This window comes from Anolis sagrei, chromosome 6 (assembly GCF_037176765.1).
Source record: "Anolis sagrei isolate rAnoSag1 chromosome 6, rAnoSag1.mat, whole genome shotgun sequence".
NCBI classification, from domain to species: Eukaryota; Metazoa; Chordata; class Lepidosauria; order Squamata; family Dactyloidae; genus Anolis; species Anolis sagrei.
The window spans coordinates 111,297,247-111,322,991 of NC_090026.1; the positions used below are offsets into that span (position 1 = coordinate 111,297,247).

Genomic DNA, 25,745 nt, shown 5'->3' on the forward strand with positions numbered 1-25,745 from the left:
TGGTTTTGGTCTTGTTTCTATTTGCAAGAACAAAAGGAGAAGAGAAGTTCCTTCCTCTTTAAAACTTTTTCTGACCATTTTGTCTACCTCATGACAAATTACAACTTCTCTTGTAGCTGGAAAATATTGCTTTGCATTTTAACACTAGCCAAGAGGTGCATTCATTGGGTTTTGAAATAATATTCAAAATATTCAAATTTTAGAGAAAGTATGGGTTTCCTCCTCTTTGCTGTTTTGGACTTATTCTTTGCAGAAATTATGTGGTATTTTAGTTCAAAGTAAATGTAGTTGGTGCTCTATTTATTAAATCAAGTCCCTTAAATCTATTCCTCACCTCCACTGCATATTCACTAGGAATGTTAGTGAGATCATATCTGACTGGTCTATGTGTTTTCCCTAATCTCTTTAATCTGATCTTAAATTGTGCAATAAGAAGTTCATGATCTGAACTATGGTCAGCTCCAGGCCTCATGCTGCAGAAATGGAGTCTCGTGAATAACCACCAGAAGCAGTCCTTTATCGACGGGCTCCATGGGTTTTTGTCTTCGAAATGTGTAGAAACTGAGTAAAAATTCTACATGATACCGTCCATTGGCTGGAATTCATTTCCTGAATTTGGAAGGTTTTTTGATTCAGAATTTTGTGGCAGCATGTGACCAAATATGCAGCCAAATGCTCCTTCTATACTGCCATATGAAATCCAGATTATCTGCTTTGAACTGGATAATATGGCAGTGTAGATTCATATAATCCAGTTCAAAGCAGATTATGTGGATTATCTGCTTTGATAAAAGGTAAAGGTAAAGGTTTTCCCCTGACATTAAGTCTAGTCATGCCCAATGCTGGAGGGTGGTGCTCATCTCCATTTCTAAGCTGGAGAGTTGGAGTTGTCTGTAGACGCCTCCAAAGACTTGTGGCCAGCATGACTGCATGGAGCACCATTACCTTCCCGCCAGAGCGGTACTTATTGATCTACTCACATTTGCTAGGTTGACAGAAGCTGGAGCTAATAGTGGGAGCTCACCCTGCTCCCCAGATTAGAACTGCAGACCTTTCAGTCAGCAGCTCAGCAGTTTAATCTGCTGTGCCGCCACCAGGAGCTCCTATCTGCTTTGATAATCTGGATTAAATGGCAGTGTAGAAGGGGCGACAGTCTTTTATATGCTAGTCGTCTGCTACCTTTTCTCTTCTTACTACACACAGAATCCCATGTAATGAGCACTCATGTGTACACACACAAAGAAATGGAAACATAAATGCAAAGTGCTCACAAACACGTGGCTTTATTCCTTTAAATGGTTGAGCAATTTCTATCACAAACAGGACTGGATAATACAAATAAACTGTATATACAAAGATCCTTAAATACAAACTTTACAATAGAGATCATATTTTTGTCAATAATTCTATTTACAACATACACAGTATGCCACTTTAAAAATGAAACAAAATTGCTTAACAAAGTATTGACCTATTTTTATAAAAGTTTACACATTCATCCCATGGGATGTACCAAACTATGTTCTTGAAACAGTTTTACTGCCATCTAAAACATCAAGTTTTAAACGTATTCAACGTCTTCAAGAGCAAAAGAAGTCTTTTTTTCCATAGGAACATTATTTTAAAAAATCTCTAATTCATGACATTCAAACACATGTTTGTCTTAAACATGTAGCTCACAGCCACAAATTAACGCAAACTTCATAACTAACCTATCTCTACCAAGAGATATTCTATTGCCAGCTTTATATTTCAAATGGCTCATGCTTACAATTGTTGCTCTCTTTGCTAGGAAGCCAGACTTTGTCCCATGACTTCTTCTTGCATCTCCCACTGATAGCAATGTGCAAGAAAATATTCTGGAAAAATTTCCCTCAGTACAGCTAACATCATTAAAATGAAAATATGCCAGTTCACAGCCTAACATGTATGAATACACTGGTATTTATTGCTGTTTTGGTGCAGATTTCTCAATTTAAAAATTGGCACAAACATTAGATTCAACAAGCTGATTAATGCTATTTAGGCGAATATTGATATGATACAGACACCGGATAGCTATTCCTTAGTAATGTTTGTAACCTAGATATCTAAGATCAAAACACCATCATACTATTCCAGCTTGGGTCAAAGGGGAAAAAACAAAGTTCTGTGAAATCCTAAGGATTTGCTCAAAGACATAATAAGCAGAGATCAGAATTTAGTGTTTTGAATTATGATTTCCAGAATCTCCCAGTCAATAGGTGACCATACAAGCTGGGGCATTCCGGGACTTATAGTTCCCCCCCCCCAACTTTTGAATGTTATCCTCATAGGTCCAAGATGATCAACTTGTTGTCTAAAAGGGAAACAGAAGCAGCAGCATGAAAACAAGTCTGAGAGGTATGGAGAGGAATGCAAGGAAACAGAGGGCTGGGGAGATGCCTCATTCGAAGCCAAAACAAGTGGGTGGTTGGGTGTGGAGCCAGAGATGCTCATAGTATGCTGATTAGTGGGTCACCAAAGTGTCTCTTGAGCCAAACAAAATTGAGTGGGATGAGAATTCATAGAAAAAAGTTTGACCCAACTCACCAAGCTTCAAGCTTTTCAAGAGAAATCAACATGATGTTATAAATCAGTGGTTCTCAACCTGTGGGTCCCCAGGTATTTTGGCCTAGTTTACCAGCTGTTAGAATTTCTGGGAGTTGAAGTCCAAAACATCTGGGGACCCACAGGTTAAGAACCACCGATTTGCAAAACAGAAGATGTTATGGCACAGAAAAAGCCACATTTCTGCTAGCAGTCCTAGTTTAGAAACAGTCCTTAAATCCAAAAATGACTAAAATTATTAATAATTAGAATAACTCAATGAGTTCAAAGTAGGAGCTTCCACTACTGTTGAACTTAACGATTTCGGTTTCCTAATCATCAGGCCTTTAAAATATTTATAATGGATATTTTTCATGGTTACACATTCAATGCAGACAGAACACAAGTTACAGACAGAAGCAGCATTTTATCAAGAATGAGAACTTTTCTTGTTGTTTTGTTAAGTGTTCTCAAAAGTTCACTTTATAAAATCCTCAAGTGATCAAAATTATTGCACTCTTCTTTTCTTCAAAAAATCTGAAAGAAATTATCTCCTTCCATTCAGCACAACTGAACTCTTCGTAATCTCATAGCGTTAGTCCTCAGACTATGTTAAAGTAGCCCGCTAGTGCTCCAAGGTCAATATATAGTGATCGTTGTCTCTTGAGCAGTTCTGATTCTTCAGTAATCCCGATGCTTGAGGAATCTAACAAGAAAGAAGATTTGACAACATTTTAAAAAGAAGAGACGAGAATATTACATTAGACCAATTTTAGAAAAGGTGACTATAACTGATTTTCATTTCAGCCCCCTGGTGGCACAGCGGGTTAAACTACTGGACCTGCTGACCGAAAGATCAACATTTCAAATCCGGGGAGCAGGGTGAGCTCCCAGTGTTAGCCCCAGCTTCTGCTAACCTAGAAATTCAAAAACACGCTAACATGAGTCACTCAATAGGTACCACTTCTGCGGGAAGGTAACGGTGCTCCATGCAGTCATGCCAGCCACATGACCTTGGAGGTGTCTACAGACAATGCTGACTCTACGGCCTAGAAATAGAGATGAGCACCAACCCCCAGAGTTGGACACAACTGGACTTAATGTCAGGGGAAACCTTTACCTTTATCTTATTACCCACGTATAACAACTAAACTTTCTTCTTCTGTTTCATCAACATCATCATCTAGTAACCTTTGTAGCAAAACAGGCCAAGTTTGATCAAAGAAATTAATTGTGACAAGTGGCCACAAAATGAACTCGCTTAATGCTGTGTAGTGTTCTGGGGCCCTTTGCTTGAAAGGGGATGTAATAAAACAGACACAAGGAACTTTTGATCCTTGGGACTAGAACTCCTATAAACCTTTTCTATTGGACATGCTGGGTGGAACTAATGGCATATGGCTAGTGAAAACATATGGAAGGCACATGAGAAAAATTACTTTTTGGAGCATAATGTCAACAGCTATAATAGATCTGCTAGTTAAGGTTTCTGGAAGTTGTGCTCTACTCCAAAATGGCATCCGCCATCTCCAGTTCAGCTGGCTTTAATGGGGCCAATGACTGTTGACTATTATTTAAAAAGGAATAAGGTTTCCAATAGCTGTAAGTCAGGATAGTTATATATTACCTCCAGGATCAGAGATATTGTGGAATCGAACATAACTTGGAGGAGTGTAATGGGAAGAGAAGGTTACTGCCCTCATGTACAATTTATGGGCTTATTATAGACATCCATTTGGGTACAGTTAAAACAGGATGGTTCTTACCAGGAAAGAGAAAATCCACATGCCTTAGCAGATTTGCTGGCACTATGTATGTGAAGCCTCAATGCAAAGTCTTTAACTTGTGTATGTGTGAAAAGAGAGACGAATTCAAACAATTCATTTTAAAAATGCATTCAAAACTAGTGCTGTTTTAACTCTGGGTCATTGTTGTTTTCCTGCAAAGTGTATTTTAGACTGGCAGCAGCAGTTATTTCACAACTCTGGAAATTCTAGTATTTTTTGAAAAGCTTCCTGGATAATGATGTTGTGAATGTACCAAGGGGCCGATTTCACAGGAATTTCAGGATCAAAGCTGAAGCCCGGTTCTGTGGAGAGGTCAGTGGGATTTCTGCCAAGCACTTTAAATGTGCATTTTGTCTGATGTTAGTTCTGCTAAAACTCTGACTGGCAGTAAAGCTCTGTAGCCTCATCTTTGTCGTAAGCTGCCCAGGAAAGATTTGCCCCCACCTCATATTGTGTTGAACTCTGGTTCCCATTGTCCCTTACTATACGAGCTAAAGCCTCTTGGAGTTGGATCCAAGGCATCCAACAAGCCACCAGTCCCTCACCCTTGAGCCAAACGCAGGAAGGAGGGTTAGTGTTGTACCAGCAATGTTCTCAGGAAGCTCAAACTCCTGCCTCGCCAGAAGCCGTTTCCTTTCAAAGAGAGCTGAATCCAGGCTCTGGCAGCGTGGCTGCTCTTCCCTGGGTGGGTGCAAGGCCTCGTGTTTGAGGAGTTCGGTGGCAGAGGGCCTCTGGTTCAGGTTCCTCTCAAGGGCGGCTTCCAGGAACCGTCTCATGCTGGGGCTGCAGTCCTCAGAAATGTCCTCCAGTGGTGGAGCTTGCTTATGGATCTAGCAAAAGAATCACAAGAGAAGCGGCTTTGAACATAACACTCAACAAAAGGGAGGGGGAACCGTTTTAAAAGCTGCCTAATGTGTGTTACAAAGTTACCGCCCTAGGAATTTCCTATGTCTGACTCATTGTTTGGAAGGTTGCCACCCTGTTGCTGCACTAAAGACACACAAGAAAGCTGGAAACTTAGCCAGTTTCACCCTAAAACAGCAAACCTGAAAAACCAGCATCAAGTTCGTCCAAAGGTCTGCAATACTAGGCTCATCGTTTTGGAGAAACAAACACACAGCGCTTCAGAGGGTGACCTACTTTTGGAGGCCAAAAGGGAATGACGGGGGACATGAGTGAGTGGGCAAGAGGTTTCTGCTTTTTTTTCTGCAATGATTCTGTTTTGAGCATTGACAATGTGGTATAGCCTTTACACACACTGAAAACTTACAGCTGAGAGTCACAGTGCAGATTTTATATTCCTGCAAAGAAAGGATTTTTTAATGTGTGGGAAATCTCTCCATTCTAAGAAATGCTTTGATGAATTTTCTTACTTTTCTTAGTACTGTAGAACTACATCTTCTATTTCTAGCTCTAGTTTGCAAAGCCTACAGTCCTGAGACTGCATGGACATTTGAGCTCATGACATCAGGGTTTCTCTTCCAGCATGCCTATGAACCTCATGGCTTGTCTTTTCCACTCCGCTCCCACTCAGATGAGAGATAAACATGCATAGTTGTTCCCCTTAATCATACTTCCACAATTCTGTAATGGTTTACCAAAATGAAACAATGGGAAAGGATGTCGTGGGAGCCTAGCAATATTCCAGCTTCCTTTTTAGACGTGTAGGTGTGACACTTTGCTCCCGGCACACATGGCAAAATCCACATTTGGGCTATACCACTTCAGCACATATTGAAAATTATCCTACTCCACTCCTCATCTAAATCCTTCACTATGCTAGTTTTCTTTGTGGACAATACGCATGTGGATGAGTATCCAACATGGGAGATCCCACATGCAATTTAAGTGCTCTCTGAATTATACTGCACTGGGGCCAATGGAGCGGAGATTTGGGAGATTGTGTTCAATTTGTCCAAGTTTTAAAATGGCAACAAGAGAAATAACCATTTACTTCATATCAACAATAGTGGGAGACAAGATGACCCTCTCTTATGTGTCTTTTTGGTAAGAGAATGACCAGCCCAGTCTGTTTGAGAGCAAACCAGAGCGCATCTAGAAACAGGGTTGAAGAGGGCTAGTAGGTCACATACTTCAACCTCTGCACATCCCCAGCAGATGGCATCCCCACCCTGTCTCATTCCTGCCTTTTCTCCCAGATGTACATATGTGTGCATGCATGTACATGCTGTCATGTCATCTGGATTCACCTGGAAGCAGGATTTCTTTAGGCAAGGAAATTCAGAGGTGGTTTGCCATCTCTTTCCACTGAAATATTGCCTACAACAATTGGTACTCATTGGCAAGCCCCCTTCCAAATATTAATCAGGTCTGATCTTGGTTAGCTTCCAAAATCAGATGGAAACTATTGCCTTCAGGGTAGTTTTTCCTCAGCTTTGAGTTATAGAATTGCAACAGGAAGAGGAAGGAGGTGAATTAGAATTCGCCAACCCAAAGACCATACTTACTATGTAGAGGTAGGAAGGGTATGCTGCACGAGGATATCGGTTCACCCATGGTGGAATGCCCGTTTGCATGTGGATTATGGTTGTTCCCAGACTGTAGATATCAGCTTTGGTATTGTGTCCACGGCAGAGGATTACTTCTGGGCTCATGTAAATCTACCAAAGATATTCAGAAGGAAATCTAATCAGCAACAATGGTCCCAGATATAAGGAAGCTGTTCCCAGGTCTTCCATGGAAGACATTCAATGAGAGATCAGAGGAGAGGAGAGTGGGTAAACACAGCAGACTCTCTTGCAGGAGCCAATCTTGATGCGGTGGTGCATGATTAGAAGTTGTATACAGTGTTTCCTCACTTATTGTGGGTGTTACATTCCAGGACCACCCAGAAAAAGTGAACATCTGCGAAGTAGGGACACTATATACAGTAGAGCCCTGGTTATCTGACTTCCGCTTATCCAACATGCCGTATTATCCGCCGGTGCCTTTGCAACCCTCCCTGCTCGCTCACCCACGCTCCCTCGCTTGCGACTCTCCCTGACAGGTCCTGGTGGCAGAACCAGGACTCAGCCCAGTGAGTAGCGAGCAAGTGAGGGAGGATGGGTAGGTGAGCGAGGGCAGCAAAGGCAGAAGCAGCAGCAGAAGCAGGAGCCTGGAAGAGGCGGCCTGGCTCCTGCTTCTGCCGCTGCTTCTGCCTTTGTGGCCCTCTTTCGCTTGCTCGCTCACCTGCCCTCCCTCGCTCGCTACTCACCAGGCACTCCTGGTGGCAGAACCAGGACTTGGCCCAGTGAGAGAGGACAGGTGGGTGAGCGAGTGAGCGAAGGAACGCCGCAAAGGGGGAAGCACCGGCAATAGCAGGAGCCTGGAAGAGGCGGCCAGGCTCCTGCTTCTGCCACTGCTTCTGCCTTTGCAGTCCTCCCTCGCTTACTCACCTGACCTCCCTTGCTCGCTACTCACCGGGCCATGTCCCAGTGGCAAAATGAGGACTCAGCCCGGTGAGTAGCAAGGAAGGAAAACCGTGAAACAGTGAGTCTGTGAAAAGCAAACTGCAAAGTAGTGAGGAAACACTGTAATTAGTTATGCTTATAGAGCCTGTATTTCTATACTGTGCTTTTCCTGCATTGCAGGGGGTAAGCATGGATGGCCCATGTGGTCTCTTCCAACTCTTATTATTCTAGGCTCCCAGTTATTTATGATGAAGACGCAAATATTTATTTTTATTATAATTCAATTTGGCTGGGATAGGTCATCTAGTTTCCTGCAGACATTTTAGACTCTAACATCTATGAGCTACAACCAGCATCATCAATATCTCAGTCTTGGTAGTGATAGTTGTCTGGGGACTGAGGGAACATTACTCATAGCCCTGTACATCCTGGATTGCCCCGGTCTTGCCCAACACTTGATCTGTAAGGACAGTGGCACATGTGAGAGAGCATCTGGTTGAAATCTCATATCCAAGCCTTCTTACCTCTGTCCCTCGGAGTTCCTTGGGATAGTATATATCTTCTGTCATTTGAACACTTAGGCCGAAGTCCACCAGAACTGCTTTCGTTGACATAAAAACAATGTTGCTTGCTAGAAACAAAGGAGGATAAATGAGAACTTTAGTCTTAGGAGTGAAAAACCTCAACATTTCACTCTAACACAGCAAACAGACCAAGTTGAAGGGTGGTGTGGAAGGCAGCCAAGGACATTCTATCTATATAAATAAACCTCCTGTTTGGGAATTTCCCTTTCTGTGCTTAGTGTTATGTGAGATGGAGAGCAGAGCCCTGCCAGATTCTGGAGGCAGAACCTCAAAAAGTTACATTTTGGACTACAAATGCCTGACCTAAAAAAGAAACAAGCATTGTTTTGAAGGTCAGCGATTTCCAAACCTCACTCACTCATTGTGCTCCCTGGGACAATTATTGAAATGGACAAAGAGTCTGCAGCATCTGTAGAATTAATACAGTTTGACACCACCTTAACTACCATGGCTCAATGCTGTGGAATCATGGGAGTTGTAAGTCTGTAGCATTCTCTACCAAAGAGTGTTATTGCTCTAATAAACTATAGACCCCAGGCTTCCATCGTATTAAGCCATTCCAGTTAAAGTTGTGTCAAAGCACATTATTATCATCTTACTACTTCATCACACTTCATCACACTTGAGAATGAATCCACTTTAAATCCAGTTGCTGCCTCCTGCAGAATTCTGGGGTTTGTAGTTTTGGGAGGAGCCTTTAACAGCCTCACTAAACTACAAACCCCAAAATTCTGCAGGAGGCAGAAATCGGATTTAAAGTGGATTCATTCTCTAGTGTGATGAGGGTATTATTAATGTTACAGTGCAGATAGACCAGGCATGGGCAAACGTCAGCCCTCCAGGTGTTTTGGACTTCAACTCCCACAATTCCCAACAGCCAAGGTTTCTTATTTGTTTTGTTTTTTGCAAAAGTTCAATTTACCAATTCAGGCAAATCTATGCATCTGATAAGGTCATATATATATATATAACATATTGACAAACTGTGAAACAGTCTTCTATAACATGATACTCTTCAGATATACTGGATCACTGTCCCATGCTGCCTGGGGATGGTGGCAGTTGTAATCCAACATATCTAGAGGATATCAGGAGGGTCTGGAGCAGACATGGGGAAACTTCAGCCCTCCATGTGTTTTGGATTTCAGCTCCCACAATTCCTAACAGCCAGTAAGCTGGCTGGGATTTCTGAGAGCTGAAGTCCAAAACACCTGGAGGGCCAGAGTTTGCCCATGCCTGGTCTGGAGGACATGTTCTAAAGAGAAGGTTTTTAAACCTTAATGTGCGACTGAGGGAAGGAAAGAAACAGCACTTCCAACGACCTACGTTTTATATCCTGATGTATAACTTTTTTTGAATGAAGAAACTCAAGCCCTTTGAGGATATGCTTTGTCACCCAGATGATCTCAAATTCTCTCATAGGCCCACAGCTTTCCACCTTCTCCAGGACAGAGCCGCCTTCTCCTGCCTCCATGAAGAGATGGATCGTCTCATCCCACAAGATGGCCCCATAAAGTTCAGCAATATTCTCGTGACGAAAGCAGGCTTGGATTTCAACATCTGATGGCTTAAACTGCTCCACTGGGACCTAGGGTACCAAAACACAGATGAAAGAAAACCATTAGACCAATGTGTATGGAACCTTCACATACAGTACTCAGGCTGAATCTCCACCAGTGAGATGGCAATCCCAACCCCAAATAATGCTTTTGAATGGAACATCCATAGCTGAGGAAAGAGAACTACAAATAAGGCAAGGGTGGGAATCCCCAAATGTCGTCAGACTACAAAGCCCAGCAGCCTTATCAAATGATGAGTACTGTAAAAGAAGCCCACACATGGGCATCCCAATCTATGGATCATGCATAGTCATATTGTTTTACACTTGTCACATTACATCAGGCGTTGGCTGGGCACATTTGCACATACACAGGATTCTTCTTTTCTTTTGTTGCAATAACACATGTTTATTAGCCATTATAATTTGGCTTGGTGCTGTATCACTATGTGACAAGTCATACAATGTTTTCCATCTACTGGTACAACAAATTCCAGACTACGGACAATCTGGAAATCTATGTTCTCGTTTTGAAAGACCATGAGGACCCAGCCTAGGTCTCTATAGCCACCCACGGACCCACTGGCAAGACTCTACTCTTGGAAGACAATCATACTTGGTGACAAGTGATAGCCTATGATGATGATGATGACGATGATGATGACAAACTCCTGGCTATGAACACAGATCCATGAAAGCAGAGGTTCCAATGATTTTTCCATGGACCTCAAGTTAATGTGCATGAGGTTCCCAAAGGGTCTCCCTTCCAGGCACTGCTTCGAAACTACTGTATCATGTGCCTGAACACTATGATCAAATGACAGTTTGTATTTTGTAATACCTGTGCTGCAATGCACATATGGCACAAAGAAAAAAACAAAGCAAAGAGAAATCCAGCATTTTGTGCTATGGATCAAGAGACAACTTGGGGAAAAATATTAGAAGCATACCAGTTTACAAGCCATCCGTTTCTTCGTTTCTGTGTCTTGTGCCAAGTAGACTTTCCCAAAAGCTCCCCGTGGAATAAAGTCAGTCCCAATATTCCTGTAGGTTAGCTTCCAGGGAAATAGGAGTACATCTGAATCAATCTGATAGCGCCCATTTTTGGGATTGATCTAATTTTTAAAAACAATAAAATGGGGAAAATGTTAAGACAGGATAGTTTTAATTGACAATTTACGTTTCATTTAGCAGCAGATCTGTTGACTAAAGATGGAGAATAAACCTGTAGGAAATCAATCTGGTACGCTCTTTATGTTTTGGGCTGGAACTCTTAATGATCCTTGACCACTGGATATGTTGTCTCTTGTTTATGGGAGCTTTAGCCTAAATCTAGAGTTTGGAAAAGTTATATTTTGTGCTATAACTCCCAGAAACCTCAAATCAGCATAACCAATGGTCATGTGGACTGCTGGATTTGGGAGGCTGTAGCTGAAATAAGTAACTCTTTTAAGCTCTACAGAAACATAGTTATTATCAGGTTGCCAACTCAAATGCAATCTGTTCGTGAAGTAGCTTTCCAAAGTTTTCACTCACAAGTTCTTCTAAACTGAACTACCTGGAATTGAGTCAAAGCATGCATTCTTCTACAATAAGCCTTTCTCTAACCTTGGGAAAGTTACTTTTTTATTATTGCTCCCAGAATTTTAGCCCACCATTAACTTTTTCAAACTGAGGGTCTTCTTGCTAAGTTTAATATCACCCAAGTTCTCCTCTTCTCCTGAAAATAGAGGCTTCCCAATGCAAGGAACACTCTTTATGCAGAATGACCAAATGAGAACAGCACGTGTAGCATTGAACACATCCTGGAAATATTTACAATTCCAGGCTGTGATTAGCCTTCCATAAAGAATTTAGTTGTACTTGATTGTCTAGCAACAGCAGCTTGCCTAATGGACTAATAGGCAGGCTTTGCGTAATGCCTCCACCTGGCATCTGTTTGTTCATTCCTGGAACCTGCCAGCTGATCAATTCACAAACTTGCAGGTTTGGCTTCAGAAGTTAAGCAAACACTTTCACAATACTTCCCACCATCAGAGATTGTATGGGGAGCTGAGAGTGTGTACAGAGCAGGAAATTTTCTAAAACAGACTAAATAGATAAAAATAGAAATATATTGTCCAATCATTACATCATGTGTCTCCAAAGAAGGCTATGGTTGAATACTGAAGCTTATTCACTCATCCTAAATGTGAAAGTTGCACTGAAAGCAAAAACTGGCTTAAGTTCTCTGGCATTAAAAGCAATTTACAAAAGTGAGTTGGATTACGAGATTAATAATTTTGGCATTGGTTAAAAACGTGTCTCTGATTAATGTTGTTGTATGCCTTCAAGTCATGTCTGATTTATGGAAACCCCAAGTTAAGTCTATCTCAGGGATGTCTTGGCAAGATTTGTTCAGAGGGGGTTTGCAATTCTCTGAGGCTGAGAGAATATGATTTGCCCAACCCTGTAAGTTTGCATGGTCAAGTGGAGATTTGGTCCCTTGTCTTCCAGTGCCCTAGTATAATGTTCAAGTGACTACACCACACACAGCATCTCCTATCTTACAAAAAGAATGTACCAATGCCGCTGACATCCAAGAAGCAATGTTTCTCTGAAAACTGGCAGCAGCTATGACCCATATATGTATCATCTCAAAATAAAAGCTTTTTTCCCTTCAAAGCTACTGTTTCATCTGTATGCCAGTACATGCAGATTGAGTGGATGGATGAAAACTCATAACACTAATCAATTTAGGCCCCACCTACACTGACATATTAAATCTGGATTAAATTATTTGAACTGCATTATATGGCAGTGTATACTAATATAATCCAGTTCAAAACAGATAATCTGGATTATATGGCAGTGTAGAAGGGGCCCAAGTTTCATCTGTTTTAAAAATTCTAATACACCTCTCAACAGAAGTTCAGATCAGTTATTGTACTGTATCACAACCAGTTTTGTTTTACTTTTCTGGACTCCAATGCCAGTTATGATTCTTAACTGTCACTTTTCTAAATTCTGGCCGCACCACCAGCCCATATCTCCTTACTGATAAATGTAAGAAGGGAACAGCACTCAGAGCTGGGCAGTCTGTGCAGGGAGGTCTACTCCAGTTACCCAGACTTTGGCTGATTACCCTTTTTGTCTTGAGAAAATAGGCCTGAGAATTCAATACAAGCCTTTTAAAAGACAGAGTTTATGGGGGTTAGATGCACATGACCCTTGAAAAAGTAAGAAAACATGTATTTTAAGAATGCTGTTTTTTATCTGAGGAAGCACCTCTCTAGGAATATCTATGTTCTCCAGAGTAACACTACCCCTGGCAGAAATGACCCACAGGGCTGCACTGGAGGATCTACATAATTCTAGAGTAGTGGTTCCCAACCTGTGGTCCGTGGGCCACCAGTGGTTCACAAGAACTAAAATATTGTACACTGCCTCACCGTTACTACACTGTTGCAACACCCCATGGACCATGTCCCTCGTGGCCATGCTCCCATGGCATGGAGGTAAGAGAAAGCTGTTAGGGGCAGTTTCTTGGATTTCGCACTCTGCTTTTTGTATTTTTTTTTCAACCTCATACCCCTCCCCTTCTTTTTTTTACCCAAGTGTTAACAAAATCCACTAATAATAACACAGCCCAACCAAAAAACATTTTCTTAGTGTCTTTGTTTTTAGGCCTGTTTGGGGTACAGATTCAGAAAATTGCATTGGACAGACCTCATCAGCTCTAGATTATTAAATATGGTATTCTGTGGGCGAGCATATGGCGACTATTGGATGGCATATTTTCTGTATCAGAAACTACATCTGATGTGATCTATCCAATGCAATTTTCTGAATTAGCACCCCAAATAACCAAACCAAATCTAAAATTGACCAAAAGCTGATCCGTAACCCTTTTGCTACTAATGTAGGAGAGTGCTCCCTGGTCAAAAAAAGGTTGGAAACCACTGTTCTAGTGAGACCAGATTAATCAAATTTGTAATCTCCAGCATCTCCCACTAGGGCTAGGAGAAAATCTTGCCTGAAGCTCTGGAATATAATATTGACACCAATGAGACAAATGGACTCATTGGTTTATACAGGAACTGCACTTTTCCTAGGTTCCTATAGAAGAAATGTAGGTTAGTGGGACCCATAATATAATGTGTACTTTCGGCCTCAAGACAATCCTGGCTCCCTGATGAGCACTTTCCAAATGTAGGTTTACACTTATGGTAATGCCTTAGGCATGTACCTTAGTAAAATAATTATGTGTGAATGGTCACTTAGCTAAGATAATGCAAGTGGTGTGGCAAACCCACTTGATGGGCACAGGGAATGAAGAGTAATCAGGAACTCAGTGTGTTACATTACATGTGACCTAGAGAAGCAAAGAAACACCTAACTGCTTGATGGTTGCTCCAGTAAACAGAAAGGGAGGGTCACCCACTTTGGCTCAGCTCAAACCATCACACTTTACTGCTTCAGGACATTTAATAATGTTTGGTTTAATGACTAAATTAACAATCACTGGCCAACTAGAATCAAGAAAATATGCACTGTACTTGCAAACCATGGTCTGCACTAAATCTGATTTAATATGATATCTGAATTGATGAAAATTCAACAATGAGCACACTGAGTGGCAAGGAATGTTGCAATGATTTTAGGCTATGGAGGAATCAAGCGCTGTAAAGAATGTTGTTTGGAGCTCAGACTGTTTTGCATACTAAGCTACAGCTAACACAAACCAAGGTTTGATGTGATGTCTCAACTGAATGCATGCATCACATTAAACCTGTAGAGTCAGTTTTATCAATTTTGTTGTTCATTTGTTCAGTCATTTTTGTTGTTTATTCATTCACTCTCTGTGATCTCATGAACGAGCCCACGAAAAAGACACGCTCAGATTTTTCAAGGTCAAGCCAGTCACTTCAAGGATAACATCCACCCATCTTGCCCTTGGTTGGCCCCTCTTCTTTTTTCCTTCCTTTTCCCCAGCATCCTTATTTTAAAATACAATAAATACATTTTATCAATAAATTCCAATAATGAGTCAAAGTTTTGAAGGAACTGTAGCTCAATGACAGATCCCATGCTTTGCATGCAAAAAGTTCCAAATTCAATCCCTATGATCTCCTGGTACTATTCAAAAAGATGTCTGATCTCTGCACATTGATGAGCTTGATGAACCAATCATCTTCCCGAGTCATGATTTAAATCTACATATATTGAATATTAAATTTGCGGGCCTTATTTAAATATTATAGATCCATGTAAAGATTCAGACAGAGATGGACAGCAGTCTATTTTTTTCGTGTCAGGAGCAACTTGAGGAACTGCAAGTTGCTTCTGGTGTGAGAGAATTGGCCGTCTACAAGGACGTTGCCCAGGGAACACTCTGATGTTTTATGTTTACCATCCTTGTGGGAGGCTTCTCTCATGTCCCCGCATGAGGAGCTGGAGCTGACAGAGAGAGCATAACCCGCTCTTCGAACCACTGACCTGTCAGTCATCAGTACTTCCGGTACAAGAGATTAACCCATTGTGCCACTTGGGCTCCAAACAGTCCACTACTCCACTCCATATGACAAGCTGAACTGCGGAAAACATATAATCTAAACTTGTAGATTAATGATATATAGCACAATTTGATTAGGATCTAGATCTTGAAGGTTCTACATTTAAATCATTAGTGAATCCAATAGCCTTTGATGAGGAGGATTCAAAAATTGATTCAGGACAGCAAGCAGTATTCCAAAGAAAACAACTCACCATATTTAATATGATTCCCGATTCTTGTCTTCTGTGATGGCAAATCTGCTTTGCAGTATTGGACACCTGATTTGCAAAAGCAAGCAGGTCTTCCACAGTCCCATACTTGACAGATGATAACAAGGAAACCTCCCGTCTGCTGAACAGCAAGGATTCTGCTCGTTCCTCATTTTTGTTCTTCTCTGGACATAAAGTCAAGAGGCTGTCATCATAAACACCCAGGTCTCCATTTGGGTAGAGTTTCTCCATGATATTGATCACTTCTGACATATTTAGGTCTGTTAACAACAGGTCAATCTCCTCTTTGTTGTCACTGTCTGTGCTCATATACTCCATTACTGTTTCTCCACTTCTGCTTATTCTACCTGTAAAAAGCAAGCCAAAACAACAGAAAATGAGAATAAGATTTCACAGTTGTTTTAAGAAGTGAAATTAGAGATTTCAACATGGAAAATATTTGCTATGGGCAACCTGAACAGATATGTCTGAAATAGTTATACAGCAAGGTGGAATGGGGTGGAGCATGGTGCCATTTACACATACACAGGCTCAATTACTTCAGCACAAGGCTACAATTATATTGTCCTCAATTGTATCAGCATAAAATCACAATCCATATGTATTATTGGGTGTCAAATCCAATAGATTTCCAAATAAATACAGTAAGTCTGCTTGTTAAACAAACTCACGGAATGTGGTTTCTATAGTTATACATGAAAGACACTGAATACAGTAGAATCACACAGGAGGATCTAGGGATGTTTAGAAAAGTGCTCTCTCTAGGCCTCCAGCATGATTCTGTGGTCAACTTCCATCATATGTTCCACTAGATGTTTAAGTTCCATTTAATTCAAGGGAAATTGTAAACAAACAAGATATTAAACTACCACTAAGTTCAATGGGACATTGCTATGTTCAGAGGCCTTTTCCAGTAAACGATCAAAAGCAGGTTTAACAGCTAGAAGGACCAACCATGCTGAAGTAGGGCACGCTCACTGTGGTCTCGTCATTAGACTCTAATGAGAGGGTGGCACTCACTGACATGACAAACAGAAGAGATGAGATCCAAGTCCGTGGGAACTGCCTGAACAGACCAAGTGGAGCAGAGTTGGAAGTCAGCTGCTCAGGCGTACAATGACAGAAACAGGGTGGTCTCACTGGGCAGAGAGGCACCACCCACCCAATCCCAAAATTCCTCCGCCAATACTTTAGACTTTATGGACCAGGGAGGTTTAACAGGCAGCCTCTCCCTTCTCTCCATGTGTCAGGAGGGTGCTGGGTAGCTAACCTGATGCACTTGGCTACACATATGATGTACTCCTGGCTTTCCTTCTGGTGATCTTGTTCTCTATTCTACTAGCCTAAGTAGGCATCAGATACTATTTGACATGGGAAAGTAACTAAGGTAAAACAGCCCTATAAAGTCACTGTCATTCTTCCAGAGCTTGGCATTATTATTTATTTGACTGTGGGATAGCTGACTAAGGGAGGCTGGGAGTTGTTGTCTAAAATGTAACTGCTCCAAACAATGTGTTCTTCACACTGAGCTTGTGCTTCAGCCTTTTTACTGTGCCTACAAAGGGAGCAATGGCTACTACTATTTAGACCATGGAGTGTTGTTAGATGTTCGCTATGTATTGTGTTATGTGTGGTTTGTTTTTATATTGCTGAAATGTTTTTATAATTTTTTGCTATTATATTTTAACTATGTTGAATCTCAGGCTTGTCCCCATGGAAGCCGCCCGAGTCCCTTTGGGGAGATGGTGGCGGGGTACAAAAATAAAATTATTATTATTATGACACAAAAACACAGTATGACACAGCAAACAAGATATATATGCTGGATTTCATATCACAAAATCACAAGTCAAACACTTCTGAAGCATTTAGGACTGTGTGATATATTTTCGAATGATGTATGCAGATCCAAGTAAGGTGGTCTTTTGCAGTTGACAGATCATGATTTCGTCAATGTTTATTGTTTCCAAATGCCAACTGAGATCTTTTGGCACAGCACCCAGTGTGCTGATTTTTATTATTTGAAACACAACAAGATGAGTCCACAGCATTATTATTATTATTATTATTATTATTATTATTATTATTATTACTGGGGAGGCTTTCTGAAGACATTTCTCCTCACTTCCGCTTTCCAGCAGAAAATATGACTGCAGACTTACACGGAAGCAAAGAATGTGGGCTGGCTTTGGAAGTATGCTGCTGCTCAAGTTCTCAGTGGTTTTTTTAAAAAAAATAAATAGTGGAAACATTTAGTGTTAATGTTCCATGCTGTCTCCTTCACTCACAGGTTTCAACTGGTCTAGTAAACCAGCCCAGAATTTGGAAACATTACTTTTTGTAACTTTATTTCTCAGAATACCCCTATCAGCATGACTATAGCCACTGAATCCAAGTTTTAACCAGAAGTTTAAAAGAGTTATCCAAAGTGCAAGTTCTATTTTGGGATTAGGTTCAGCATCTATTTTACAAATGGTATTCAGAGTGGATTCATCATCATGCCAACAAGGAAGCCATCAGCTTTTATTGACTGATGCGGTCTAAAATAAAGTAACTTTCTGAAGCTCTGTAGCAGTTTTTTTCTTTTTTCAGACCTCACACCTCTGAGGATGCTTGTCATAGATGCAGGCGAAACGTCAGGAGAAATGCCTCTAGAACATGGCTCTATAGCCCGAAAAAACCCACAAGAACCTAGTTTTTTTTCTTTTTGTCTGACTTTCTTTGCTTCCCATCCTCTTGAAGAGAAATCAAATGTAAGAGTACTCTCCAAGGAAAAGATGGGGCCAAATTATAATACTGTATAGTATGTGGTGCACAAATACAGCTCATGTGACCTTACAGGTACTAGCCAATAAGTGCCCCTCAAATTATAGCTGCTACAAATCCCACTGTGGTGATAGTTAGCCAATATCTGGCAGAAAGATAACTATCTCCCTGCATCTAAGTATTGCATGCAAATACTGAGAAAATATGACATCCCAGCAACAAAAGTGCAATATTAGGAGGTGATCGCTGAAAAGCATCAAAATCCCACTGGGACACTGCAAGAGTACCAAATGGAAACGATGGCATGATCAAAATAACAATCTTCACCAACTATTTTCTTCATTAGGATAAGCAAAGAACCCATGCAGTGGATAAAGTTCAGTAATCATTATGAAATTTGTCAGTAAAGTGCATTTCCAGCAATATGTGTTGCAATCTGAAAAAGAGAAAGATAGTTGCAAAACTCCACTTTACAGGAGCCTACCATTAACATTCTACTCCTATACACTCCTAATCCTCAGGTAAATTCCTTCTGTGAATTGTTTCCAGTTTGAATTTTTCTTTTTTTAAATGCAGATTCTTGACATAGTTTGGCTAAAGGGATGAAGGAGGAAATGAGAACTTACAGGAATCCAAAACTGACATGTCAACTAAAAGCACTTGATAGTCCACAACCAGAAGGAACCTTCCTATTCACAACACACTCCTCAAAAACCTGGAAAAACAAGGATTGCATTATTTTAGACAATGAGTTGACTGGAAATCCCCCAAGACATACCACTCCCCACTGGCAACTGCTTGCATCAAGAAAAAGGAACCTGGGCAGCTGCAAATGTTGTGGACTGCAACCAGAAGTGCCCCATCTTTTTCTCTGATAATATATTTTAAAAGCACAAATCAGCTCAAGTGAGCTGTGCACTTAACACAAGGGCAAGAACTGTTTTCCAGTTTGACCATGACAGAGCTTCTTAAAAAACAACACAAAAACACGCCTTGTCTAGAGAATGACTACTTTGTCAGAGGAACATTCAGCACTGAACTCATGGGAACAAAATAGAAAATTCCACTGAAAAGGGGATTACCACAGCCAATTTAGGGAGCAACTCTATTGTAGAATTAACACAGCTTGAAACGACTTGAACTGCCATGGCTCAATGCTATGAAATCCTGGGATTTGTAGTTCGATGAGGCATGAGCATTCTTTGTTGGAGAATGCTAATGACCATGTAATCCCACAACTCCCATGATTCCATAAGATTGAGCCATGGCAGTTAAAAGTGGCCCCAAACTGCATTAATTCAACAGTGTGGATGTGCCCTCAAATTTTGAGCTACAACTGGTACAGGAACCACATCTGCAATGCTTCCATGTTGTATTTGATCCCCTCATTCCTTTAAAAAATAGCACAGAGATGGTGCCTACCTTTTTTCTATCCCAAGCCAAGTGCCTCTCAGCTCACATGGCTTGCTTAACTTGCTCACATGGATCAGTCACATGTATCGCTGTGTACGGCAAGAATGACAAAGTGGACACAGTGACACAGATAGAAGGGAAGAGACCAGTTTGCTCCTCCCAAGGCTGGACAGGTGACACCTGACTATAACGTGCCTGACGATAGTGGCGTGCATAGCTATCATTTTGGGTCAAGATTGCTATCTCTGTGTGGCTCCTTGTGTTGCTTTCAGCAAATTCTTTTGAAGGGAATACGTAGACAACAGGCCTCCCATCATCAGTACAAAAAGACCAAGTGTTGTGGCCCAACATTAACAAAAGATGGGGAGGATATGCACATTTGCAAATAGCTATTAGCAAACCCCTAGAATAGCAGTGAAGCAAAAAGGGAGGAGGGATGGTTAAACACGCTGAGTAAAAGGAGGGTAAAGACCTGGCTCTGGGAGCAAGCTTTCAAAAATAGTGCAGTACAATAATTTTAATCTGGAATGTGTGCAATTGATTATGGAATGGCCTTAGAGTTTGATTCCTGGATGGTGTGTTTGTAACATTGAAATGCATTTTCATTAAGTTTAATATGTATTATTTTAATCCGATTTATTTTAAGTTAACGTTTGTATGTCTTAAGGCACTGTGTAGTTGCCATACGTAAGCTGACTTGAGTCCCCCTCGGGGTAGAGAAAGGCAGGATATAAATAAGGTAAATAAATAAATGTATAATAAATAAAAGTGTTCTGCTACAACTCTCACCATGAGTAACGGTCATTGTTGCTACTGGTGACAGACCACGCATGGGCAAACTTTGGCCCTCCGGGTGTTTTAGACGTCAACTCCCACAATCCCTAACAGCTTCAGGCCCCTTAAGTGGCTGAGAGGAAAAAGGGGCCTGAGACTGTTAGGGATTGTGGGAGTTGGTCCAAAACACCTGGAGGACCAAAGTTTGCCCATAACTGTGATAGACACTAGTTTCACCCATATGAAGGGTCCTAGGTTGGGGAAGGCTGATAAGTATGATCCAACCTCAAACTGGCCACAAAGCAATGTAAGAGAAAAGGAACAAACTAAGTAGTTTTTAAAAAATGCACCTATTTCAGAATACTAGAATTTAAGATAAAGAAGAAGAATTATGTTTTCTTTCATGAGGAACATGACCATAGGAGTTCAGCTTACGTTATGAGGCTGGAAACCTTTGGAAGAATTACCATGTACTGCATAAGATACAAGTATATCTAAAATGGCCATGCAAAGAAGAATCTAACAGTAGACAACAAAGATAATAGGGATTCAAGCAAGTAAACTCCCCTTAGACCTGGACCTGTATACAATGCCTTCTTTGTCTGAGCAGGAATATCCAATTGTGTTGATATCAACATTGCTTGGTAACGCTGCCAGGCAAACCTGCTCTTGTTGTCCCCGTATCATATTACTTTCCAGTCATCCTCAACAGCATTCTCAGCTATAAAGACCAGAGAGGATAATGTTGCTATTATATTTATATAATCATTACATATCATTGCATTTCACAATGATATACAGATGAGTTCTAAATATCCCCTTTCTCCTTTGAATCATTCCGGCATGCTCTGTTATAACAATATATGCCAATAAATTCATAATCCTTGTAGACTTTATACATACTGAATATGTAATATAAACAACTGTATTTACTTCACACATATTGAATGGTTTGAGGGAAGAACTGCATGTGTTTACAGATCACCAACATGTTCACTGGATGAGATGGAGAGTGAGAAAATGACATTGAAGAACTGAACAACCATAAGAAAGAAAACTAGAACTAAATATAAATTGGAAAAGGAATTTAATTTCTGGATATTTGGGACATTTGCTTTTATGTATAGCTATAAGCATGTCCAACAAGAGTAGAGGACCAGTCAAAGTATGGGTGCAAGTCAAAGTATGGGTGAATAACAAGATGAGAAGCAGACATGTTAGTTTTGACTGGTCAAAGACACATTGCCCAACTATGCTACAAGGGTGCTGAACCACACAGAGGTTTCCTAACGCAGGAAAGTCACAGGGTCTGCAAAAACCGCTTTGCAATGAACTCCCAACCAGTGGAGCCATTAAGAGAGGTGGAACCAAGAATGCTTTTATCTGGGACAGGGACACTCGTGCCTGCCATTGCGCCTCCACCGGGCAGAAAATGTGACCTCATTTAGAGGCAAGCTTTTTTCCCCTGCGACTACATTTCTCCTCAAACCTGATTCATTAAAGGCTTTCCTATCATCTGATCAACACAACAGGTGATTCAGGACTGGGGCATCCAGACATGCATGATACTGTGGAGATTGAGCATGCCAGCATATTTTTGATCACTCCACCCAAAATGGCATGGCAAAGTTTTTCAGAAGAGGCTATTCCTGCTTCTCAGCTGGGTGCATAAACATCAAGAATTTTGTTTGATGAAAATCATTCCTCTTGTTCATCCAGTATTATGACTATACTCATGATCATTCATGATTGCCATACTTAGTTCAGGCAGAAACTGGGAAAGTTACCTTTTTTTTACAACCCTGTGACATAGTAGAACTTACCAGATGTACCACCTTGCCAAGCTTCAGGAGTGATGGGAGACAAGTACTGGCTTCAGTTAAAGCCTGGGGGCCAGAGATGAAGCAAGGAAGCCAATGAAAGACCTCTGAATGAGAGGTCCAGAAAGGGGAAGTTGCAACATAGACGAAAAGGCACAGGGATTTCTCCTTTGGCTTTAGGTTGTAAGGTTAGGATGGGCTTTCACCCAGAATTTGTGCAGCAGCTTGCCCAAGGCCTTTCTTGGATACCTGATTTGTGAGAGATTTGTATGCCAAGAAAGGCTTAGAAGTTTGTTCACAAGGTGCTCTACCAAAAGTGAAAAGGAGACAAATTGACCAGATAAACAGAGATCTAGTTGTGGCTGATGCAAACCATCATTTCTCATCTGTGTTCTAATGTTCTGATTATATATAGTCTGATGTGTTTATTTATATTGGTTCCTGTATTTTTATTTTATTTTCTGCTGTGTTCTTGTGTTATATTGTTTTACTGTATTGCCGGGCTTGGCCTCATGTAAGCCTCCCCGAGTCCCCTTGGGGAGATGGTGGCGGGGTATAAATAAAGTATTATTATTATTATCTTCTCAGACACCTCCCCATTAGTTTGTGTTCTGCTTGCTCTTTGCAACTCTTACTCTGCCAACCAGAGGATTCTCCTAGGCTCCTCATTCTGCAAATACCTACCAGTATCCTACTAAAGTGTTTATTCTCAGACCCACAAAAGTGTACCTTACAGCTACGTTTACCAACACACTGTCAAAATGCCTCTCTGAAGACTCTCGGGGTGTTTTATTCTTAAGTGAATGGCTCAGAGTTTGTGTAAAAGGCTATACAAACCGAAGGGAGGGATCTCATGTACACTTTTGTTATGCTGTACCAATTTACAGAATATCACAAACTCCTGGAATCTCACCAGCTAACACAGCGAGTGCTCAATCTATCTCAGCATTTCTCAACCTGGGGGTCAGGACCCCTGGGGGAGGGTTGCAAGGGAGTGTCAGAGGGGGCACCAAAGACCATCAGAAAACAGTATTTTCTGTTGGCCAAGGAGGTTCTGTGTGGGAAGTTTGGCCCAATTCTATTTCTGGTGGGGTTCAGAATGATATCTGATTGTAGGTGAACTATAAATACCAGCAACTACAACTCCCAAATGACAAAATCAACCCCCCCCCCCCAACCTCACCAGTATTCAAATTTGGGCATGAACTACAAATCCCAGCAACTACAACTCCCAAATTACAAGGTCTATTTTCCCCAAACTCCACCAGTGTTTAAATTTGGGCATATTGAGTATTTGCGCCAAGTTTGGTCCAGCTCCATTATTGTTTGAGTCCACATTGCTCTCTGGATATAGGTGAACTACAACTCCAAAACCCAAGACCAAAGCCCACCAAACCCTTCAGGTATTTTCTGTTGGTCTTAGGAGTTCTGTGTACCAAGTTTGGTTCGATTCCATCGTTGGTGAAGTTCAGAATGATATTTGATTGTAGGTGAACTATAAATCCCAGCAACTACAATTCGCAAATGACAAAATCAACCCACCCCCCCCCCCCCAACAACCTCACCAGTATTCAAATTTGGGCATATCGAGTATTTGTGCCAAATTTGGACCAGTGAATGAAAATACATCCTGCATATCAGATATTAACATAACTATTCATAACATTAGCAAATTACAGTTATGAAGTAGCATCAAAAATAACTTTATGGTTGGGGGTCACCACAACATGAGGAACTGTATTAAGGAGTCACAGCATTAGGAAGATTGAGAAACACTAATCTATCTAGACCTGCCCAATTAATTTGTGTTTTAGGAGTAAGGCAGTTTATGGTCTTCCAACATAATTTGACAACAGTGCCTATGGTGGCTACAGCTGGTGAGAGTTACAATCCCAAGCACTTGCAGGGCCCTCAGTTACCCACCCCAGACTGAACCTAGTACCTTCTTTGGTCAAAGCAGGACCTCATCCGCTGAACTTTTATAGAAGGCAAAGACACCAAAGATGTACCACTGCTCATATGCAACATCATAATACTGCTTTATTTCCTTTGGAAATTTCAGTAGATGGGGTAACACAGGACCTGCTAAGTGGTGTGCTTTCCAAAGAGCTGGAAATTCCCCTGTGAAATTTTCCCAAAGATATTGAAAAGGTTACTTTCTGGTTCACTCAGGAGAGTTGCTCCCTGAGTTGCCCTGTTTGCTTTTGACAATGTGACATCCCTCACAGGAGAGGCCAAAACAGAAATGGTAAGTGAAAAGGAGAAGACATAATATTCTTACAGATTTAGAGACAACCAATTGCCATGACACAGTCATACTCCAATCACGTTTCGGCTCACATGCCTCCATCGAGAGCAATAACATGCAAACAATCTACTTAGAAAAAAGTTCTTTGTTGGACTGCCAGTCCCAGAATGTTGAGATTGGCAATCGTCCCAAAAGTAACTTTTCAAAGCTCTCCAAACACAAGTGGTACTGCCTACCTTTTCACCTGTCAGATCTTTCTTCCAAATTTTTATTTTACCATGAAGTAAACATTTAATGCCCCACTTTTTACTGACATGAAGTCTATATGTGAAACTGCATTCTCTTATGCTTCTTAACTAGTATATTTGCCTCTTTAGTTCCTCTTTTCCTTCCTCTTTTGTGTTTTTACACTATTGAAACACTGTACCCTGTTCAGGGAAAAGACACAGCCTTTGTGCTGACATTATTCTGTAATCTTTTTGTGTACTGTATACTGATAATGATGGCATCATCAGGCTCATGGGGCTGGAGCCTGTAACTCTCAAAAGAGAAGTTAAAGTTTGCTCACAACTCATAAGTGTCATTTATTTTGAAAGGGCCTATATTCAGACAACGTAGAGTAGATTCTACACTGTAATATTAATGCAATGTTATATCGCTTTAACTACCATGAAATTATGGAAGTTGTAGTTTGGTGGTGTACCAGCACTCTTTAGCAGGATTCCGTAATACTGAGTCATTGCAACTAAAGTGATAGCAAACTGCATTAATTCTACAGTGTAGATATAGCCTTACTCTGCATTGTTTCCTTTTACCAAATGTTGCTAAAATAACCTTACTTTGAATAATAGAATAATAGAGTTGGAAGAGACCACATGGGCCATCCAATCCAACCCCCTGCCATGCAGGAAAGCACAATAAAAAAAGCACAATATTTTTCCTTGAAGATTTTTTTTTTATTCTATCAGAAATGCCTTGAAAACATATTGCAAGTCGCTTCTGGTATGTGAGAATTGGCTATCTACAGAGATGTTGCCCAGGGGACACCCGG

The 25,745-nt window shown here is 41.0% G+C and overlaps 1 protein-coding gene across 4 annotated transcripts in view; it reads right to left on the reverse strand.

Moving 5' to 3' along the window:
* Positions 1-3,032: 3,032 nt before the first annotated feature.
* MAP3K8 (mitogen-activated protein kinase kinase kinase 8) overlaps positions 3,033-25,745 on the reverse strand; it is a 32,515-nt gene continuing 9,802 nt past the window's right edge. For 2 of the 4 annotated variants that reach the window (XM_060782477.2, XM_060782478.2), the window contains exons 2-8: positions 15,656-16,020; positions 10,858-11,022; positions 9,676-9,937; positions 8,290-8,396; positions 6,824-6,976; positions 4,901-5,185; positions 3,033-3,274 (exon numbers count right to left, since the gene is read on the reverse strand). In XM_060782477.2, the coding sequence (XP_060638460.2) occupies positions 3,194-3,274; positions 4,901-5,185; positions 6,824-6,976; positions 8,290-8,396; positions 9,676-9,937; positions 10,858-11,022; positions 15,656-15,991 (1,389 nt within the window). In that variant the 5' untranslated portion in view covers positions 15,992-16,020 and the 3' untranslated portion in view covers positions 3,033-3,193. Of the gene's footprint in view, positions 3,275-4,900; positions 5,186-6,823; positions 6,977-8,289; positions 8,397-9,675; positions 9,938-10,857; positions 11,023-15,655; positions 16,021-19,065; positions 19,149-25,745 lie in introns of those variants that run through there. The other 2 variants (XM_060782476.2, XM_060782475.2) reach the window with 2 other exon arrangements.